General features: G+C 38.0%; 1 protein-coding gene and 1 long non-coding RNA gene across 5 annotated transcripts; both read left to right on the forward strand.

Moving 5' to 3' along the window:
* The first annotated feature begins 109 nt into the window (after positions 1 to 109).
* On the forward strand, positions 110 to 1241 carry LOC121908887. The gene is made up of 4 exons (XR_006099319.1): positions 110 to 265; positions 366 to 474; positions 879 to 940; positions 1034 to 1241. It is a non-coding gene; the product is annotated as an uncharacterized LOC121908887 (long non-coding RNA).
* A 654-nt stretch (positions 1242 to 1895) lies between these two features.
* Positions 1896 to 21895, forward strand: blvra (biliverdin reductase A). 4 transcript variants are annotated; one of them, XM_042428378.1, is made up of 8 exons: positions 1896 to 2153; positions 3650 to 3773; positions 6109 to 6228; positions 9092 to 9189; positions 9561 to 9668; positions 9953 to 10121; positions 12088 to 12253; positions 21367 to 21895. In XM_042428378.1, exons 2-8 carry the CDS (start codon positions 3655 to 3657, stop codon positions 21379 to 21381), a joined length of 795 nt encoding a protein of 264 aa, XP_042284312.1. In that variant the 5' UTR covers positions 1896 to 2153; positions 3650 to 3654; the 3' UTR covers positions 21382 to 21895. The 4 variants fall into 4 exon arrangements, with proteins under 4 accessions (XP_042284312.1, XP_042284311.1, XP_042284310.1 ...); XM_042428376.1 differs by having other exon boundaries at positions 1898 to 2153; positions 12088 to 12347; positions 21367 to 21892; XM_042428377.1 differs by lacking the exon at positions 21367 to 21895 and having other exon boundaries at positions 1896 to 2149; positions 12088 to 13455.
* Positions 21896 to 21994: the final 99 nt, after the last annotated feature.

Here is a 21994-nt window from a genome sequence, read left to right on the forward strand (position 1 = left end):
GTTGAAGAACTGGGGCAGCATGTGGAGCAACAGGACTGATAGATATGTTTGTGAATGTATTAATGTGTTTTATATATGTGATTATGTTTTTTCTTGGTAAAAGCAGAATCACAGACAGCAGGATGAAGTAGCTGCAGCTGGAGCTACAGAAATAGCAGATACCTGCTCACCCTTTTCATCATCACTTCTGACCCTCAGCAGTGGCCTTCACTTGGGCCTCTAATCCTCCAGGTCTGATGGCTGCAGGATGAGGATAGCACACTGTGTGAGTACATAGTTTCAGTGCAGCATCATGCTTTTTCCACAGCTGATCTATACTGATGAGTGCTGTCAATCTCACTGGATTGTGCATATCTTCTCTACAGTCAGCAGAGACCCAGCCTGATCTGAACTGAAAGGTTCTTTGTTATCACGAATGGATACGTCAATAACTCTGTGACATCATCGGGAGATCTGGATTATTTATGTATGCATGTATGTATGTATGTATGTATGTATGTATGTATGTATGTATTTATTGGGACCATGTACAGTGTTAAACATAAATGTTACCATTTGATGTACTGTACCAGAGTTAGCTTATAGCTAATTTTCATCTGCAGTCCCTTTGGCAGGTCACAATAACACAATAACAAACAGTACAAAACAAAGAACACACAGGACACATAATACAAAATACAAAGCTACACACAATAGCACATCACATATACTCACAATGTCATCTAGAAATTAATAATGTAAGCCTGTCAAATTAAATTAATGGACCGGATGCTGCTTGTCAAGTAAATATGCACTTGTGTTTATTTCATAGTGCAGTGTTTTTTGTGTAAGTTGTTTTTAGTTATGTTTATTTTGCTTGTCTGTGTTTTTTTATTTAGCATGGTAAAAGCTCCTGTGTCTCCTTGAACTAGTCTTATCTTCAGTCCTTCAGTGTAACATGGTGAGGAATGAAACTTTTACTGCCATTGGTTCATAAACAGACAGTTTATGTTCAGTATATCACATTCAGTTGTACTGTCTTCTGTCCCTCCAGCGTCCCTTCTGGTCATCCTTCACCTCAGACCTCCATGCATCCCTCCTCTGGTCAGACTGCAGCCTCAGCCCCCAGCTCTGACAGGACTACAACCAGCCAGACTAGTTTGCCATGTCTGTATTTACTTTGTGTATTCATCAACATCATCAACATGTGCATAAGCCAGTCATATTGGCTGTATTATGTATGATTTCATCAAATATATTGAATTATAAGCCCAATAAATGTTTTGATTCTATCTATTGTCTGCTTTGATTAGTTGTGTGAATAACATTAAGTCATCTTCATACAGACTATGTAATGTTTATCAAAAATGGAGAAGTTTTGAATTTAATAATGACCATTAGTTAATAGTAATGATCATTGTCACTCTGGAACAGGACAAATTAATTTATAAAAACAATAATAATAATAATGTCTTTAAATGGTAAATATAACTTTCGTGATCAGATTGCCTTTTATTCAAGTCAGAGCAGTCTTCTACAGTTTGTAGAACATAATTTTACTGTGTGAGTGTTTGAATCATTCAAAATTATATGAAAAAGACTCATTCGGATAAATGTTTAATTAATTTCTTTCTATTGTTACTGTTATCAAAATTATATTTACATGGAACGCAGTGATAATGCTAAATTTAAATAAACCATTGACCACAGGAGTAAATATTTACACATTTACTATAAGATGGTGCGTGGTAGTTATATAAAAAACAAACATTAGAACTGTGTTCGCATGAGAAGACCGCAAGAGATTACTGAAAACCCTCTACACCAACCCGCGGCTGGCCGAACTCGCTGAACAAAGGTAAGACGTAAGACGAGAGGAGGAGAGGAGCCAGGAGCCAGCGGGCGAAACACTACTGCGCACATTCAGTGGTCCGCACAACACGGAAGCAAGCCCGGAAGCTAGGAACTTTTTTTGGCGCATGCACCAGCCGAGCGAATAGGCGCCATATTTGGTCCGGTATCCGGCTCTTATAAAATATCCATCGTCCAGAAGGTGTACATTTGGATTCAGTCACTGGCCCGTTCGCTCCGTGTTATGTCATTTGTAGCGAGGTGACCTCTACGCAGCTACTCACAACAATAACAGCTAACACAGAAGAGCTAAACAAAGGCAGGTAAGGAAACAGCATTATGTCTTTCTTTTCTGCCAGTGACTCTGGTGTTGAATGTCGGTGAACATGGCAATATTGCAGGTCACTTCTAACTGTCCCCATTCACATCGACACGAGTTTCTACTGTCATTTGCATGAATATTGCTTAACGCACAACTTTGGTTTTCTGATTAAATTTGAAATCAGATTGATGCCAGCTGTGCTCGGTTTTGTCATTAATACCTACAATACCTACCACAAATTATCATCATAACAGAGTAACAGGGTCACACAGATGCAACACATCTGTGTCTCACAGTGTAATTAAGTAAATGCTCATCCACCCGCTGCCGCCATCACACACTCTGTTGTCAACCTGGGGTTTAACTGTTATTCCAGAAAGCGGGTGTAGTGAAATTTAATGCGTTTGTTAACTCTGCAATGAGGGAAACTCTGGGTTTTCAGTTCCAGAAAGGAAAGTAACTTAAACTATGGGTCAGTTAACGCGGTAACTGACTGTGAACTTAACGTGCTCGCTGGCAGATTTTCTTCAACAAACCCTGAGTTTCTCTGTCCGCTCATTGCCTCATTCATTCCGTCCATATCAAAGAATGTCCATTGAGCGGAGGTTTACTGTAGACTATGTCAGAATCGAAATCCCGGTTGGATATTAGTTTGTTACTCAAGGACTATCTTTAACAACGTTAGCGCTTTTACGCGTCATCAGTCAGTTCTTTGAACAGTTATCTCTGTCCTCACATTCAGTTATCATTTGCGGTCAAGCTAACTGTCATTCACATTTCTGCAGTCAAACCAGCCGCCACTAAAACTGGAGTGCACCCGTAGACATTTACGGTAAAGCCATTGAACCCATACAGAGCGAGCAGACGGAGCAGACTTGACGAAGTTAGCACATGGATACACAAAGATGATGTCTGGTTTTCAAAATACGATGTTATAAAAAAAAACATGAGAAATGAATACAAGCATATGGGATTTATCAGATTATACACACAGAGATGTGTTACATGTATTTTCTAAATTAAATATAAAGTATTTTAAAGTAAAGTTTATTCTTTAATTTGGGATCATAATTACAACACTTAAGGAAAAAATACCGAGGCAAATTCATTTCAAAATCTCAAATATGCTTTTTTGGAGAATTTACAAGTAAAAGTACCCCATTTGTGCCCACAAATGGTTTTCAATCTGAAATATGAGGTCATGTAAAAACATAACTTTCCACAATTCCTGAAGGGGGCTGATTTGTTTCTGTTCTAGAGTAGTCACACAAAGAATCAATCACTTTTACATTATCAGTTTATAGTATTTTTAAAGTAAAATTCCTACATTTGTGGGTGGAAATGGATTCTTTACTAAAATATGAGGTACTTTGAAAATACTCCAAAATGATACAGTTAAAGTGCTTGATGTGGGATGGTGATTGAGTGATTTGAAGATTAAAGATGAATACACACATTTTTCAAATATTTTTCACGTCTATTTTCTTTGTTTCTCAGTCAGTATGTTTGGAGCAGTGGTGGTTGGCATTGGCACAGCAGGTTGTGTGAGGATCAGAGACATGTTAGCTCCACTGTCTGGCAGTCCTGCAGAGAAACTCACTCCCAGAGGATTCATATCCAGGTAACACATGCTGCCCAGCATGCACAGATAAACACAACCAAAATCTTTGGCATAGGTAACATGGCCTTATGCCATGTTGTGGTGTATTTTCATTAAATGTCATTGGTGTGCTTAAAGACAATATTAAGCTATGCAGATTGATTTTATAAGTTTATAAGCAATAAGGGCTAGTGTGATACAATTTGTATTGGTGTAGTTATAATCTCATGAACCATATTTAATCACACTGTACGTATAGAGGCACGGTAGAAGAATCATAATCATACACTGGAGAAATTTGAGTGTGTTTGTATTACATGTCACTTTGCTTGGGTCTGCATTAAAGTCTTCACCTTTTAAAAAAATACCCTCTGGAGGAGATCAAGAAATAAGGGTGTAAAATGACTAAGAATAACTTATAAAAATAAAAGGCCAGAAGACAACTGGGCAATAATGGTGTAAAATGATTCCCAATACTTATATATAAAAATTGGATATAATCAGGAAGAATTATGTAGGCCAGGACATATCCACAAACAGCTCAAAAACCTGGTTTGAAGAGTTTTGACCAACAACAAGTGACAGAGATAAAAGTAACATAATAATTGGTCAAAAATTAGGGAGGGTGGATGATAAGGTGTGGCCTAAGCCGACCCAAGGACATAAAAACAGATGCCCCAAAGGAAAATCTTTGGAGCGATTTGGTTCTTTGTAAAAAGTGCTACTCGTTCCCCTTTTTTGCCGGCAATAAAAGAACACTTTGCTGTTTGGACCTCTGACTCCCTTTTTATTTTTAAGAGAGAGTTTTTTTGCTCTGATACATTTTTTCTGCAACAATTCGACACAACAATGTCATGTCATATTGGTGGTACAAAGTGTATTAAGTGTGGAGGAAAAAAAAGAACAGCTCATGAGTGAAAGCATAGCACCTTATCTGTCAAACATGGTGGTGCTTCTGTTATTGGGATGGGTATCGTTAAGATTTTATGCATTCTACTAATCTTATCAAAACTCTTTATTGGTTCTTTATCAATTCTCTTATTGGTTCTTTTTCATTACTTAAGAATTGCTTTAAAAATGTTTTAAAAAAGAATCAATTCAGAACAGGATTAGAATTGATTTATATTTTAAATATAACTAAATGTTTCTAGAACAGTAACAGTAATGTTTCCAACAGCAAGTCCCCATAAAAACTCAATAATATTTCACTGGTAACAAATCTAAAATGTCAATAACGTAAATAATATTCTTGACATAAAAATACTGAGTGAAGTTTAGAAAGAAGACCTGCCTGCAGGTACCGCTGATAAAGGGAGGAGGGGCTGGTTTGGGAGGGAGGGCTGATATCTTAGCTATCTATTAGCCAAACCAGTGCGCTGTGGTCATGTAAGACATACTGGTGGTGGATTAGAGACTGTGGACAAAGCAGATGAAAATGTTTTACTGCTGACAGAAGCAATTACTTTTAAACCCCTTAAGGTTGGTGACTATGTGTTATAAGAGCTGTATCTCCCACACAGTTCTTTCTATTTTGATGTAAACCTACTCAAATTAAAGTTGAAACATGGCACTTTAGGTATATCAAATTGAATGTGCTGAAGCAGAGAGCCTGAAGAAGAAAAATGTGTAACTGTACAAATACTGTCTGGACTGTCTATGATAATAATACGAAAGTGCCAGAAAACCAAGCATACATGGACGCCTCAAATGAGCCAAAGTCTGTTGTCATTGAACTCAAATTTGATGGACACAATGTAATTTTGCTAATGCACATTATTTTAAACTCACACACAACCAACTCAGTTATCATACAACCTTCTTGAGTTGTCCGACGACGTGAACACTCGTAAGCTGTTGACACAGGAATTGATGAAATCCTAACAATACCCATCCCTACAGTAGTTTTAGCTGGATTGACCTGATAAACTGAGTGTACATTTCTATTTTTGTACCTTACAGTCCCATATAGTCTTAAAACATATATTGCATTGACCCAGAAACATTATTTTTATTAATGCATGTCATCACAAAATTTTGGTGTGGACCAAAATACAGTTCATATTGACAAACACTAACTGGCTTTTTTAGCTTGAGTGTCATTTGTTTCCAGTGCAGTATCACACTACTGGACCTGCAAAATGGCTTCTTCAAAATGTAGCTATTTCACCACATAACACTTGTGAAATGGGAGCAGCAGTTTCACAAAATGGACAGTCACACTTACCAATACTGTCAGACATCATGAATTAACGTCTATAGTCCACTATACTGTATCCATATCATTTCAGTTTGTGACAGTGTCTTTGATCAAAGCAGCATTCCCATCAGTGACATCCTGACAAGTTTTTGTCAACAGGAGAAGCCTGGACAGTCAGCAGGGGGTGAGCCAGATCTCAGTAGAAGAGGCCGTGAGCACAGAAGACATTCACGTGGCGTTCATCTGCACTGAGAATGTGTCCCATGAGGATAACATCAGGTAATATGCAAGAAAAACAACTGCAAAATGTTTCTGCAGTTAATCTGTGTTGCCAATACATTACAATACAGTACAGTGAATCAATCATTGAATAAATGCGTACAGATGTGTGACAAAATGAAAAGCATAACCAACAGAGGCATCCAGTAGTCAGACATTTCTCTGTTGTCTGTTTAAGAGCAGCTGAGATTTACACTAAAAATGACAATAGCGGCTCCACCTTAAAGGTCAGTCCACCTTAAGTGAGCCTGGTTAGGTTAAGCTAACATATTGTCCCTAACTTCGGGACTAACCCCCTTCACTTTTCCAGTCATTGGGGAAACAACAGGCGAGACTTTTCTTGGTGTTGAGAAGCTGCAGCATTCAATGATGGTACTGTAGATTTACTGCCAGATTGACATCTTACTGCTAACCTTTTCCTCTGCTCCACTCACATTCACTGCCACTTTTCTGCTGCTCACACTCGCTCAGTCACACACTGGCTACGCACACACATTAAGCACTGCCCTATTCCCAATGGTCCCTTGCACTGAAAGTTTGAGGAACCTGTTGTTTTTGTTAAGATTATTATTATTAGGGCCCGAGCATGAAAGTGCCAGGGGCTCAACAGTCCCTGGCAGTGAAAGTGTGAGGAACCTATGTTTTTGAAGGGATTATTATTATTATTATTATTATTATTATTATTATTATTGTTATTATTATCATTCTAGTACGCCATTGCATTTTTGAGGGGCTTAGAATGCTCAAAATCTCACGTCAGAACTGGCGAAAATTGCAAAGTGCTGTGGTGATTGGGTTCAGGCATTGCCATCTGGCTCCATAGTGCCCCCAAATGCAGGGCAGTTTCTTGGAACAGAGTTTGTTTGAGGTGCATGAAGTTCGATGGGTTCATTGCTCTCGTCATTATCGACATAATACATATTTTTTTCTTTTTTTCCCGCCCAACAGGAAGTCAACCATTTTGGATTTTGTGTGTCAATTTTCATTTTACGAACACGTTTGAGGCCTCTAGGATGGGTGAAAACTCATGAAACTTTGTACCTATGTTGGAATTAGTAGGTAATGCAATTAGTATCAGAATTGGGCTCTATAGTGCCCCCTAATTACTGTTAGCATTTTTGAGGTGCTAGGGGTGCTCGAAAACCCACGAAACTTTGCACATGCATCAGAAGTGGTGGTTCTTGATATCTGATATGGGTCTTGGGTTTGGGTGTGGAAAAATGTCTCGAGGGCGCCCCCTAGAATATTTCCAAGTCAAAACCCCCACCTTTAAATTTGACATAGATATGTGAAATTAGGTAGGCAGATGAACCGTCTTTAGACTTTAAAAAAGCCTCTTGGAGCCATACCCTAAATCCAACAGGAAGTCATCCATTTTGATCTACACCTTCGCGATGTTAAATTGCAAAGCTTTTTAGTTTTCATGGAATGCCACTGGTGTGGCGTGCTGTTGAATTTTGCCCAAAAATGTTTGGGGCATTAAACAGGAAGTTGTTGTAACTCCACTTTACATTGTCCAATCTGCCCCAGATTTCCCATTTTGGATAAGAGTCCATGTCTGAACAATTTACATGCTCATATTGAGTCATAGTCAGTGCAACCTACTGTCAACAGGAAGTCTGCCTTATGTGACAAACATCATCCGATTGACATGAAATTTACATGGTGTGGTCTGCACATGATACACAGCAACATGATGTGTAATCAGTGGGTGTTCTCTTGCACCACATAGTGAACACAAGAAGTGATATTTCCCACATGCAATGTCCGACATTCATGAAAATGTATATTACTGTCATTTGCCTTCTGGTAAATGTATTGCTGCATTAATATTTTACTTATATACAACAGGAAGTTGCTTAAATGACACATAGATCATGAAATATGTACACAATTTCCAATGAGTCAGCACCACATCCTGCAGGAAATAATATTTTACCCATTCACACAGTGTCTGATGATCCTGACAATTCAGAGCTGTGTCAATAGACCTCCAATAGTGAGACCACAGCTGCCGCTCCCTGCAACACGTGCAAGGTGTGTGGGCCTGTTCAGCGCTGCTTGCAGCTTTAATTATTCATTGAATATACAGAAAATGTGCTATATCATTATATGTATCATTATCTATAAGTGTGTAAGTTTATTGCACGTCACATTGTGCAAAACGGCTCTAATAAAGTTTTAGTCAGAATCTGTGAGGTTGCAGATTGCAAACAATCGAATACACCTCCCCTCCCCTTCTATGCGTGTAGGAGAACCTATGGTGGTTGCGAAACTTGTGAAAAACAAGAAAAATGACTGCATGACTATCCCAGCTTTTTGTCCTCCTTTTAGCTCCTTGTTTTGGTTTTCTGGCCCACAAACCCTCTCACCATTCTTGTGCCCAGCAGCAGCAGGCAGCAGTTTTCAGTGAACAATCTCAATTAACCCACTGTACACTACCTGTCCAGCACGAAACAGCAGATAGACAACATTAGGGACTAGCTGGTGAAGATAGTGGAGCATTTAGCAGCTAAACAACCAGATAATTTTTTTCTGAGGATTTAGTTAGGCCCAAAACAGAGCAAAGAGGAGAGTGAATATGGGACTATATCAGGTAGACATAAGCATGACTTCAAATGAATGCTAATTTTTCTCTGTGTGCCAGTGTGGTAATGATATCTCAAATGTTGTGTCCAAAAAACATTAGGGTGTACTGAGCATCTTTTTTCACTGCATTATTACACCAGACACTATAACTTTAGGGCTATGTTCTCTGATTTAAAAATCTATTTTTCCCATGGACATTTTCAGAATGCACAACTTACAGTTTCTATCAGAATTTTTGTTGTTTTAATTTTGAACTGCCTTCCTGTCTCCTTAGAACCTTTCTGCAGGCAGGGAAACACGTCTGTGTCGAGTATCCCATGACTATGAACTACAAGGCTGCTGTGGAGCTCTGGGATTTGGCCCAGGAAAAAGGTAATACTAATTTATAACAGGATGTACTCACATGTATGTACTACGTGCAGGTCAGGAGGGACATTTCAGAGAAATGCTTTCAAATAGGGCATTCAGTGGCAGGGTTCAATGAGTGCAGTAATTCAGCATTAATCCTTCTCCTTAGCAGTAGAAGTTAATGAATTCAGATCAGTGGTATCTTTTGGGGTAATGAACAACATCTTCCACTATAAGGCAAATTATCTGGGGTGAAGATACAGTGTCCTGATTGCACTTTCTAAAAGACCACTAAATCAATACTTGGTACCTTGGATCAGCTCTGGGGTCCCAACAAACCGTTTGTGCATTTGATTCTACTATCTCAGTAAACTTTGTGTGTGTGTCTGTGTCAGGAGTGATTCTCCATGAAGAACACATAGGGCTGCTGACAGAAGACTACAAACAGCTGAAGAAAGAGGTAGAGGGGAAAATCCTGCAGGAAGGAACTCTTCATTTTACTAGTAAGAGACAGGAATGTGTGTCTCTGTGGTTACTCTACGTACTTATAGTTTTAACCAAATTCATTGCTGTGATGGTGTTTTCCAGATAATCAGAGGCCATGCTGTACCGTGTGTTAAAAAAGCTCTTAAGCTCTATCAATGTCTTTTAATGTGACATTAACACCAGTCTGATGTGAAGAGTCCTCCTAAAATACTGCAAAAGAAACACCTTTAGGGTTTGAGTTTAAGCTAAATGTCTGTTAGGAAATGTATTAATAATGTCTGTATGTTGTCATTTGTTCAAGGTGGACCTCTGAAGCCTGGATTTGGTTTTCCAGCATTCTCTGGCATTGCTCGCCTCACCTGCTTGGTTGATTTGTTTGGTGAGCTGTCAGTAATTGCAGCAACCATAGAGGAGGACTCTGGTACCAACTACAGCAAGATGACTGCAAAGCTGCTTACTGCTGACAACAAGTGAGAGAGGATTTATCTGCCTGCATTTGTCATGTTTTAAATAAATTAAATAGTTTCTCTTTGTCAAAATTGTCTTAAGGTTCCAGACAGTGAGGCCCAGTTGTAGGTTGAAGTTATTTTTTCAGAAACTAGAATATTTTTAGTTTCAGTTGCCAGTTGAACATGTCTTTGTTTTTTTGGATCGGTGTTAAATACAGGCTTTATTTGGTGGTGGTTGCCTCTCATAACCACTAATTTCTCCAGATGGCCCCTTCAGTCCCAGTCAGCCATGGTTTAAACTTTTGTATGTTGCAGTTTTGACCAACGCCCTAACAGGAAATGACTTTGCAGTTTTGTTGAATTTATGTAATGCAACACTTATGGATGCCAACTGCCAGAAGAAGAGGGTGAAACTCACATAAACTCAGATCAAAGGCTACCGTCGAATAGTCTTTTTTTGCTTAGGGAGGTTCCTAATTGAGTGAAATGACCCGGTATCTAAGTGACAGCCATGATAAGAGCTGGTTGAATTTAATAAATAATAATAATAATAAATTGTAGATAGCACATATATAAACCTAACTAACAAAGAATCCCAGAAACAGAAATCTCCAAACCTGGACAAATAAAACAGAGGAAAAAGCGGGAAAAATGATTTACTTAAATGGTGAACTAAAGAGTTCACCTCCATGAAGAACTGACTATCAAGTCCCCGAACACATTAACACTGAAACTCCTGTCTGCGCATAATGGTATGCTTATCGGTCCAATCAGGCAACAACTAATTTATTATACAACAAAATGTTATTTTTTTTAATGATTTACTTAAATGATTAGAGAGGGTGCATTCACTATATGGAAACGCTTCCATGCGTGCAATAATGTCACTACGGACTGCAGTTAAAAAGCAAAACTGAAACTGTAATTACTTGACAGGACAGAGGAATCTCTGCAGAGGAGACAGAGTTTGGACTTTTAGCTATTTAAAAAAAAATATGCCCCGACAGCTGTGATGCAGCTCAGGATTCATCCTGAGAAGGGCTGCTTTATTACAAACTGTTTCACTGTATAAACCTGGACATTCATTCCACATGAAAATCTAAAAAAATGTGTAAGAATTATATTAGTCTACATTATTTATTTGGCTATTATTTGGCTATACATTAAGAACACACGGGACGAAGTATCTAAGATGCGCTTTTTATAGTCCATCTTCGGAACATTGTAGTTTCACCACAGCAGACACACGTCAATAACATCCACTGTTGCATAATTACGTATCCCAGTATAAGTGCAGAAAGATTGTCTTAGCACCCTTTTCCTAAGTCCTTATAAATTCTCCTTCACATCTTTCCTTCATCCCGTCAAAGACATTTTCAATCAAAGTTGATAGGACATACTTTTCGGCCGCAGCCAAACTGCAAAACTAGGCCGTCCTGATCAAATATGAATCAAGATTATGTTATTTCATTGCCTATTTCTCGCCTCAAATGTTTCCAAAACATATTTGTTTGTGCACTGTTTAGCTGTGATATGATAAAGTTTGTGATGCAGCTGCCATGTTGGAAACAGATGAGCCAGAACGTAGCATCACCCAACTCGCAGTACGTCACCCACATGTCAAGTCTTGTGATTGGTTCGCTTGCTCCAGGTGAAAGCGTCTTTTGTCAGATGGACATAACCCTTTACATGCTTGTCCCTGCAATGTTACTGCTTTAATTCACAACACAGCCGTACCGACATTTTTTCTGAAATGTTACTGGGTCTTGAGGTGGGAAACTGGCACTACAGATTTCCCTGAATATTGATCCCTGCTCCCATTCACACATGACCCCATGCAGGAAATGTTCCTGAACATTTCAGGGATAGATTGTATGTGTGAAAGGGGCTTAATCCTAACCCTTGGTTGTCAACTCCAGATGTAGAGACAGGTAAATTACAGGATTTAAGAACCATATAAACATTCATTTCATCTGTGCCCTTCTAGACCTCTGACATGGATTGAGGAACGAGGACCAGGCCTCCCCAGGGCCAAGAACATCAACTTTCACTTTGACTCATGCACTCTGACCCAGATCCCTCCGGCACCCAGAGGGGCTGTAGGCCTCTTCATGCAGGACCTGATCCACTTCTCTGCCAAGCTGGTAGGCCAAGTGAGTCCAGAGGAGCTCCAGAGAGAGAAAACCAGGATCTTGCACTGCTTGGAAGTGGCAGACAAGATACAACAACTTTGCAAAACATAAACGGGTACTCTCCAATTTATGATAGTCATCATAAATCTTCAAACTTGAATTTATTTATTTATTTATTTTTATCACCATGCCGTTAAGTTTTTGTATTCTTAGTTGGGTTATTTTGTCACCACTCTGGTGACTATTACTGTTTGAAAGAGTCATTGAACTGAATAACACATTTTTACATGATCAACACATGTTTAGACACGGGTGCCTGAAATCAGTATATCATGACTACTGGAAATAACTTACAGAGCAGGTGTTCAGCATCCAGCAAAGATTCAGAAGGCTACACCTATCATGTAGACCCCAATTATCATCCTCATCATACAACTGCTTTATGTTTAATGTTTCCCTTTATCCATAAGTGTTGTTTTTATATCATTAATGTAAAAAACAACAACTTGGCAACTGTTTAAGAGTTAAAGAGAGTTGTCACTAGCAATTGCACAGTCACAGTTATGGTAAAAAAAGTTGGTAGTGGTCGATAAACATATAAGTGTCCAATCACACATGCTGAACTTCCAACACAGAAACTTCAAAATGAAAGTACACAACAAAATATTACATTAAAAAAATCATCACAATGTCATAAAATATTATCATAAAGCCAGATCTGTATATCTTACCTGATAAACAGAAATCCTTTGAATCCTCGTGGAAGTTCAGTAGTCTCAGGTTCTGCTCACAAATTAGTTTCCTGTTTTGTTGACGATCATATAAAAGAGTTTGTCCCCAAGTTAAACTCTTATATAAAAGACAGTACTCAGTGTCTGGTATTCAGCAAGAATTTAAAACTGTAAACTGGCAGTAATGGCAGATTACATCATGACAGTGTGTGTTCTGCTGTTTACCGGGTGAGGTGATCCTGAATAAGTGTGCTATAAATACTACAACTTAAGCTCTAGTGCATCACCAGTGTTACAAACAAGTAGATCAATCTCTTTCCTTCCTTTCCTGTTACCTGGGGACGCACGGACTAACTTAATAATCCTGGCATATGAGAAAAATGTCATAAACCCACTGTTGAGTAGCTACAATAGAACCTGTTACTACATAAATTAAAATTTAAGATTAATGTGGAAATGTATGTAAGCAAATAAAAGTTGTAATACTTTGAATCTTGAACACTTGGAAATTTTCTTGAGTAGTTTTGGCTTTGGATGGAAAATGCAGCATATCAAGTAAAAAAGCAAATCACTGCAACTGATAAATAGTCCAGTCCTGCACTGATATGACTGCTTTTTTGGATCGGTGTTAAATACAGGCTTTATTTGGTGGTGGTTGCCTCTCATAACCACTAATTTCTCCAGATGGCCCCTTCAGTCCCAGTCAGCCATGGTTTAAACTTTTGTATGTTGCAGTTTTGACCAACGCCCTAACAGGAAATGACTTTGCAGTTTTGTTGAATTTATGTAATGCAACACTTATGGATGCCAACTGCCAGAAGAAGAGGGTGAAACTCACATAAACTCAGATCAAAGGCTACCGTCGAATAGTCTTTTTTTGCTTAGGGAGGTTCCTAATTGAGTGAAATGACCCGGTATCTAAGTGACAGCCATGATAAGAGCTGGTTGAATTTAATAAATAATAATAATAATAAATTGTAGATAGCACATATATAAACCTAACTAACAAAGAATCCCAGAAACAGAAATCTCCAAACCTGGACAAATAAAACAGGAAAAAGCGGGAAAAAAGGGTGAACTGACCTTTAAATGGACCAATATGAAAACATATGTCAGGTGTATCTGAGGAACTAAAGAGTTCACCTCCATGAAGAACTGACTATCAAGTCCCCGAACACATTAACACTGAAACTCCTGTCTGCGCATAATGGTATGCTTATCGGTCCAATCAGGCAACAACTAATTTATTATACAACAAAATGTTATTTTTTTTAATGATTTACTTTAATGATTAGAGAGGGTGCATTCACTATATGGAAACGCTTCCATGCGTGCAATAATGTCACTACGGACTGCAGTTAAAAAGCAAAACTGAAACTGTAATTACTTGACAGGACAGAAGAATCTCTGCAGAGGAGGATTTATCAGTTGCAAATCACTGCAACTGATAAATAGTCCAGTCCTGCACTGATATGACTGCTTCTTAATTAAACCGTGTTTATATACATTGCCAAATAATCTCTGTGGGTGTGTTTTTGCTACAAAATGGCAGGAATTTACAACTACATGAATGTTGGAGGGTGTCTGCCTCCATGTTGTTAATCTTCATGGTATGATATGGGATGACTAGGGATGACCAATTTAATATGAGCAACGACTTGTGTGAGTATGGACAGTAGAAATTGCTTTAGAAAGATAATCACATTGAAACAATTTTGGGAATCTTGCATAATATCAAAAAGGTAGAGCAGTGTCTCATTTAATTATATTCATAAAATGTTGCTTGAGTTTCCTCATAGATGTCTTTGAAATATGTGGAAATATTGCTTTTAATGAATACATAATAAACATTTGAAACCTAAAAGTGGGGAAGTGTAAGTCTGTGTGTGAGAAAAGAATTGTCTCACTACATTTAAGAGCAAGAACATCCACACTGCAACAATGTTGGACATCATAACTGATTACACAGTCAATTATCCAGACAGTGGAACTGAAATCAGGAAACTGATTGTAGCTGGCAGACAGTTTTAGAGCATCCTACATATACGTCCAAGTGGCCTTATAATGAAACTGGTCTCAACTGTCGACACCACCTTAATATCATCTGAGACCAAGAAATCAACACCAGTGCAGAACCTCAAAAATCTTGTCTTCAAGTCACCAGGGGCCAATGCATAAAACAGGCTTGTGCCAATGCGTTGCAGCAGTGAAATCATCAATAAAAGCCAGTGTGCCAGTTCTACAGCCATACATGCCCAAGCCATAACAGAAGCACCATGTTTGACAGATGAGGTGCTATGCTTTGGGTCAGGAGCTGTTCCTTTTTTTTTTCTCCACCCTCTCTTTCCATCATGGTTTTTGTTTCATCACTCTACAGAACGTTTTTGAGGCTTGCCAGGGGTTTGCGTCTTGTGCTGAACCCTCTGAGGTTCTGGTCATGAAGTCTTCTCTTGAATTTTGACAAGGAAACATGTCCGCCTACATCCTGGAGAGCATTCTTGACTTTTCTTGATTTTTGAACCCCTAAACTTTGGATAAGTCTGGTGATTTCCTATATTTTTCTTGTTGTCAACAAATCTTGTGTGCTGAATCAAACCAACAATGAACTTAGCCTTCTTAAAAGTAGTGTAAATAGGGTGAATCTGATATATCTTATTCTGATAAGTCTGATATATCTTATTCCTCTGTGCATTAGACCTCCGTTGTCCAAAAACTATTAAAAATACCTCAATGAGTCACACCGCTGCACTGGGTGATATGTTCCTTAACTCGAAGGCAACGACCGCTGTAGCTTGTTCATAATTGGATGTAAAGAGTAATAACAGCGAAAATATTTTTACACTCAGGAAAGAAGTTCCTTGTATGGCAGATGTGGGAACACACTGAGCTTCGCTAGGTTGTCGTGCTATACATCACACCATCTTGACTTTCTGCTACATTGTAAATTTCTGAAAGACCTTCTGTTTAAAGTCAAGGTTGTGATATATAGCACAAGTGAGTTATTAGTCTGTTATTTACCTACTCCTAAGTAGGATGAATTCATTGTTGGTTTGGCATTGCATATGACATTTGTTGGAAATAAGAAAAATATAGAAAATTGCCAGCCAATATATAGATATACTCTATAAATATATAAATTTACTCTAAAGCTGTGTCGTGGCACTTCAATGTAGTATGCATTATTTTATTTCAAATTTAATGTGCTTAGGCAGAGAGTGAAGAACAAAAAATGTGTAACTGTCCAAATACTTACTGTCTGGACTATATACGCATTATGTGAATGTGCTAAAAGATGCAAAAAAAGTTCTGTAATGCTGCACAGCTAGTCCTTAAATGGCTTAGTCACAACCTGTCACATTACACATAGTCATTTGATTCATTGTTGAGTACAGCTGACATCACATAGCCAAGAAATTGAGTTGAACCAACCTCAAAAGAGAAAACATGAATTCCATTACACTCCACTGAAGACTGAGTATTTCAGAGAAGTACAAAGAAACTGGGTTGCATTTACTTTTAAAAGCCAAATCCTGTTTGAATAATTGTATATATACAGTATAAAACATGAACACACAAATTTGACAAAAAATATTAATTCTGTAATTTACTTACAAGTAACTGAAGTAACCAAGTCTAAACATTGCTGCATTTTTGTTTATCAGCATTTATTAGTACCAAGTATTGCCACAACACTCCTGAGTAAATATAAACTTTCCATATAAACCAAAAGTACATGGAAACCTGTTCAGAGGTGAACGTTCTCTACAAGCACTCCCTAGACTCCAATGTCAGTTTAGAAAAGTATAAAAGCTGTCAGTCTTTAAAACATTCAAATGTGTTTTAGTGTTATTTTTTTCCATTCAGAAATCATAATCAGACACTAATAAAACACTAACTACATTTAAATATAAAACTTTGATCTTCAAAAGAACTTGAGTCATTAGGTAAGAAAATGCAGCTAACTTGAAAACTTTCACAGCCTATACAACACTCATTCTCAGCAAAATCACTCACACATTTCAGCCGTTTCAGCCTGTTCCTGACAAACATTGACAATCATGAGAGAAACCTGGGGCCTGTTTCAGAAAGTGGGTTTAGTGAAAATTCTGAGTTTGTTAACCCTGAGATGAGGGAAACTCTGGGTGTCCAGTTTCAGAAAGAGAGCTAAATTAAACTTGGGGTCAGTTAACGCAGTGACTCTGTGAAGCTATCCTGCTCGCTGGCAGGTTTTCTCCAACTAACCCTGAGGTTCTCCTCCTCCTTTTAAGGGGAACCCTGCAGACTGAAAATACAATTATTTTTTTGCTTGGGGTAGGTTGTAACATTTTTTCACATGTTGTTACAACTAACCCAGACTCTTGTAGCCATGAACTAGCTTACCTTACAGCTACTAAAACATTATCAATAACAACTTTCATGAAAGATATCTACACAGACACATAATTAACATGATTTAAGTTTGATGAGTTTATCTACAAAGCAGGCAATGCTATCACAAAAATAAATTCAGGAAAAAAAACAACAACTTTCTTACCTCAAAATTAGTTTTTTCTTTGTAGAATTGGCTGTGTCTGCCACAGGGTGCTACTTCCTCACATGTGGAACAAGGACTAAATTGAGCATGTGCAGAGTGAATCAGGTGATTTGTAACTTGTTACAGATTGGAGAAATTGAAAATGTTACAACTAACCCATGTTACAACCATCCCAGGTCTCCCCTACATACATATCACATACATATTGAATAAGTGGAACACTTAACACAGAACTTTTCTTTTTTTATCAATTAATTCTCACGCATTGACTTGGTCAGCAATTTTCTGCCATGCCAGCTCACACTCTTTTGCTGCAGCTACAGTATTACTTTTTCTTGAATATAAATATGCTGTATACGCATTCATTATTATTTCCAGTTCAACTGGGGAGAAGTGGGAGGATCAAGCCCTTTTCTCTCCTGTTGCCATGATGAATCGTGTTATCTGCATTCCATTGAAGAGGGCTTTTTATCTCTTCATGCATGTGTTTTACTCAGGGTTAATTGGACTCAGTTGCTTGAACTGATTATCACCTGTTCTGAAACCGGAATCTCTGAGGCTGTGGTTGAAAAGTCCCTCCTATTGTCTTTTCCTAACCACTTTTCCTTGACCTCGATGGAAAATGTCACAAGGTCAAGGAAAGATGTGAAGGAGAAGTCATAAGGACTTAGGACAAGACAACTGCGGTGCTGAGAGAATCTGACTGCACTTACACTGGGCTACCTAATTATGTGACAGTGGGTGTTATTGACGTGGGTCTGCCATGGTGAAACTACAATGTTAGATACTTCGCCCCAGTCATTCTTACCCTGTTGTTTCATGCAGCTATATAAATGTGGACAACACAGTGAAAAATATAACTTGATTACCAGGGTCAGAATTGAATTTAAAAAAGAATATAGGCTACCAGTCACAAAACTGAAACATTATCACATTGAGAATGCTTGCTCACGCTCTCCCTCCTGAATCCCAATTATTGTATGAAAATAAAAGTTAAATGTATGAAAGATAGACAGAACATGTTACTACTGTACATATCATCATTCTAAAGTTTCAAACATGATGAATTAAAAACATCTGAATAAAAACGTCTCATATCCCTTTCTTTTAAAAGACAGACTTCTGTGGTATGCTTAACATGCCGATTATGATCTGGGGTAAAAAGAGCCAGTGGGTAAAATGAGCCACCCCCTTTATCTAGGTAACCATAAACAAAAGTAATCATGTGACAACAAATTAAAAACGTATAGTTCACATTACTCAATCCATCTTGGACTCAAGCACATGGAGAGAGTGGTAAGCAAAACAGAGCAAAAAAAGATTTTTGTCATGCCAAGTGAATTCATCATGTTACTAAAGTTATCAGTCTTGTATCTTAATTAAAATAGATAAGTATTGGACATTAATACATGTCAATTTAAGTCAGTGCCTGCCATTGCCTCTTGTTTGGCTTTTCTCTCGGCTTCATTTCCATGCTAGTCACCAGCCTGGTCACATACTGCTGTGGGGTGGCATCCCATTCTTCAACCAGCATTTGTTGCAAGTCAGCCAACGTGGTTGTGTTGGTCACTCTGGCACGAACAGCACGCCCAAGCTGATCCCACAAGTGTTCAATAGGGTTGAGGTCAGGACTGCTAGCAGGTCATTTCATCCTCTTCACTCCCAAATTCTGGGGGTAGTCTCTGATAAACCCCACTCTGTGGGGGCAAGCGTTGTTATCTTGGAGGATAGAGTTCGGTCCCAGACTGTGGAGATATAGGATTGCCACTGGTTGCAGAATCTCATCTCGATATCTCTCTGCATTGAGATTGCCTCCAATGATGACAAGCCTCATTTTTCCAGTGTTACAACAAAGAAATAATCTACTAAACACGAAGTGCTAAGTTTATTAAATGAGTTGCAGGTTGAGCTTATTTGTCATTGAGAATGTGTTATATGTGTTATGTGATATAGATAGATCTTTCTTCCATTTTGCTATTGGGAGAGACATGGATTGATCATTGTTGTTGATAAGTTTGTATAATTTAGACACAGCGGTGGTAGTATTTGTGGTATTTCTGTTGCCATTACAACAAAGGTTTTTATGTTGGAACTTTGGTGAGTTTACAGAGCAAACAAGACCACTACCATTATTACAGCATAATAATTAAACTCATATTCATCATATTATATATATTAAAATACACAAAATACATAAAAAAACAAACTAAAACTACTACAAAAATGAAAAAAGGAAGAAAAAAAGTGTCATAAAGACACTATGGCAGACAGTTATAAGGCGACCTAAGGATACTGAGATGAATGGGCTGAAAGCACCAATTTTCAAGATTGTCTCATATTTCTAAAAACTAAAATTTATGCCATCAGAATAACTATAATCACATAAACATCTTAGTTACTAAACATAACTTTAAAGTAATAAATCAGTTTTGCTGTTTGTTAAATTTTTAAACTTTTTCAAATTTGCAGACTGATTGACAGAAAGAAAACTCCACAGAGTACATTCAGTACAGGAGACAAACTGCATTAAATAATTTATTGGTTCCTTTTGGGGAAAACCAAGATGGTGTCTGTACATTTGAAGCATACAGGTAGTGGACACAATAACAACACCACATGTACAGTATGATGTAATATAATAAAACAGCCCTGCCATAAACATACATTTGTGAAGCTTTCAGTGTGATACTCAGTGTTACCTCAGAATGTCTTTTGTAACTATTTTGATCGATATTTTTGGTTGTTGATTTCATTTAACCATATTGTTAAATTTTATGTCTTTTACCTGCTTTATGCACATAGGTTGGCAAAATAACAGGAACACATTGTTATATAATTTAGCCATATAAAATACCAAAAATCATGTGAACACAACATGCACCCTGACAGAGATTTACACTTCCGAGTTGTATCTACCAGCTCCAACAATATGTTCTTGAGAATAACACTCTCATGAAACAAAGTGGTTACGGTATTGAAAGCAATTGTAGCTTTTCATCATCAGCAAGTTATAAACCTGTTCAACATGAGTTCACCTTCATTTAGTTGGGCATACAGCTGCATATTAATAACACTTTCACAGTAACTTTACCTTGTAAGGTAGGACATCATCTGCAACGTCTCATCAACAACAATGAATGCAAAGCAAAACTCATCTGTAAATTCTGTTAATATCTTTAAACTGATTCTGTTACAAAACTCACATGTCAAGTACTGTATGTACAATTATCATGTACAATTACAGTATTTTATTTTATATGCAACAAATAGTGTGAAATATCCAGTAAGCACTGGATTTCATGGTGTTACTATGTAACTGAACACATAGGGCCAATTTTACAAAGAAAATTTTCCAGCTTTCTCTGGGCTTGACTCAGGTTTGCTGGTATCATGAAGCTATTTAACTTTTAGTCAGGATACCTATGCAGCAGCATGATAACCTATGCTGCAGGACTAACTGCTACAGAGCAAGTTCAGTTCAGAGGATCAGATCAAAACCTGTCCACAGCCTGACTACATCATATACTCAGAACACTGGGAAAAAATGTGTCAACTGTGGAACATTTTTTTTCACTTTGGAATATATTTTACATGCTTTTATTGTAAATGTTCTATTTCATATTATTTAGGTTTACTTAACTCCTGTGGTACATGACAATCATCAAAGTACTGAGTACTGAAGTGACAAGTAGTAAAGAGCAACACAGACAGTTTTTATAGAGCAATAGAATCACTAGAAATACCTGGTTCAGCCTCCACCTTATGGCCAGATCATAGACTCTGTTCATACAGTTAATCACGCCTTTGAGTCTAGCTACTGTTCTGCCAGTATCTGCATTTATCTAATAACTGTTTCCGTGTGCCTGCAGTGTACCCCTGCATGACTCCAGCCCCCGTCTTCAGACCCTCTGTCTCGTCTGTCTTTCTCATCGGCTCAGCACAATTCCCTCCTCTCTGGATAGCACTCTGCCTGGCTCCCCTCAGCATTCCCTCTGCCCTTCTCAGCCCAGCTTTATGTCTAAGCTTCAGCCCCCGGTTCCCAGCTACCAGCCCAAGCCTCAGCCCCAGGTTCCCAGCTGCCAATCCAGCAAAAACTGTCTTTCAAATTTGCTCTCTGCCTCCCGCCTTGGTGTTCTGCACTTGGGTTCATTAGCCTAGCCATAACAGATAGATGAAGCAACTTGGAGACTGTTAAAAGTTGTAACACTCAAATAGATCTTTGTAAATAAAAAGTATATCCACTGTATTTCCCAGCAAATTATATATGCAACATTCTCCTCAAAGACCTTATCAAGCATTAATTTATTCAAGTGTTTTTTCATGCTGTCTGTTTTTTTTGTGTGTGTGAATGGTGTGAGTTTTTCCAAAGTTTTTCAAATCAAGGTTCTAAGGACAGAGGATGTTGTATTGCTGTATAGATTGTAAAGCCCCCTGAGGCAAATTTTTTGACTCGTGATATTGTGCTATACAAATAAAATTGACTTTTCTTATCTCCAG

The sequence above is a fragment of the Thunnus maccoyii genome, chromosome 12, assembly GCF_910596095.1.
Source record: "Thunnus maccoyii chromosome 12, fThuMac1.1, whole genome shotgun sequence".
Classification (NCBI taxonomy): Eukaryota; Metazoa; Chordata; class Actinopteri; order Scombriformes; family Scombridae; genus Thunnus; species Thunnus maccoyii.

What these genes read in the sequence shown, in the direction of transcription:
- blvra (XM_042428377.1), top strand. Translation starts at nt 3,655, where the DNA reads ATGTTTGGAGCAGTGGTGGTTGGCATTGGCACAGCAGGTTGTGTGAGG. An exon ending in CCCAGAGGATTCATATCCAG is followed by an intron (nt 3,774 to 6,108) that starts GTAACACATGCT and finishes TTTTGTCAACAG; the next exon opens with GAGAAGCCTGGACAGTCAGC. An exon ending in TCCCATGAGGATAACATCAG is followed by an intron (nt 6,229 to 9,091) that starts GTAATATGCAAG and finishes CTGTCTCCTTAG; the next exon opens with AACCTTTCTGCAGGCAGGGA.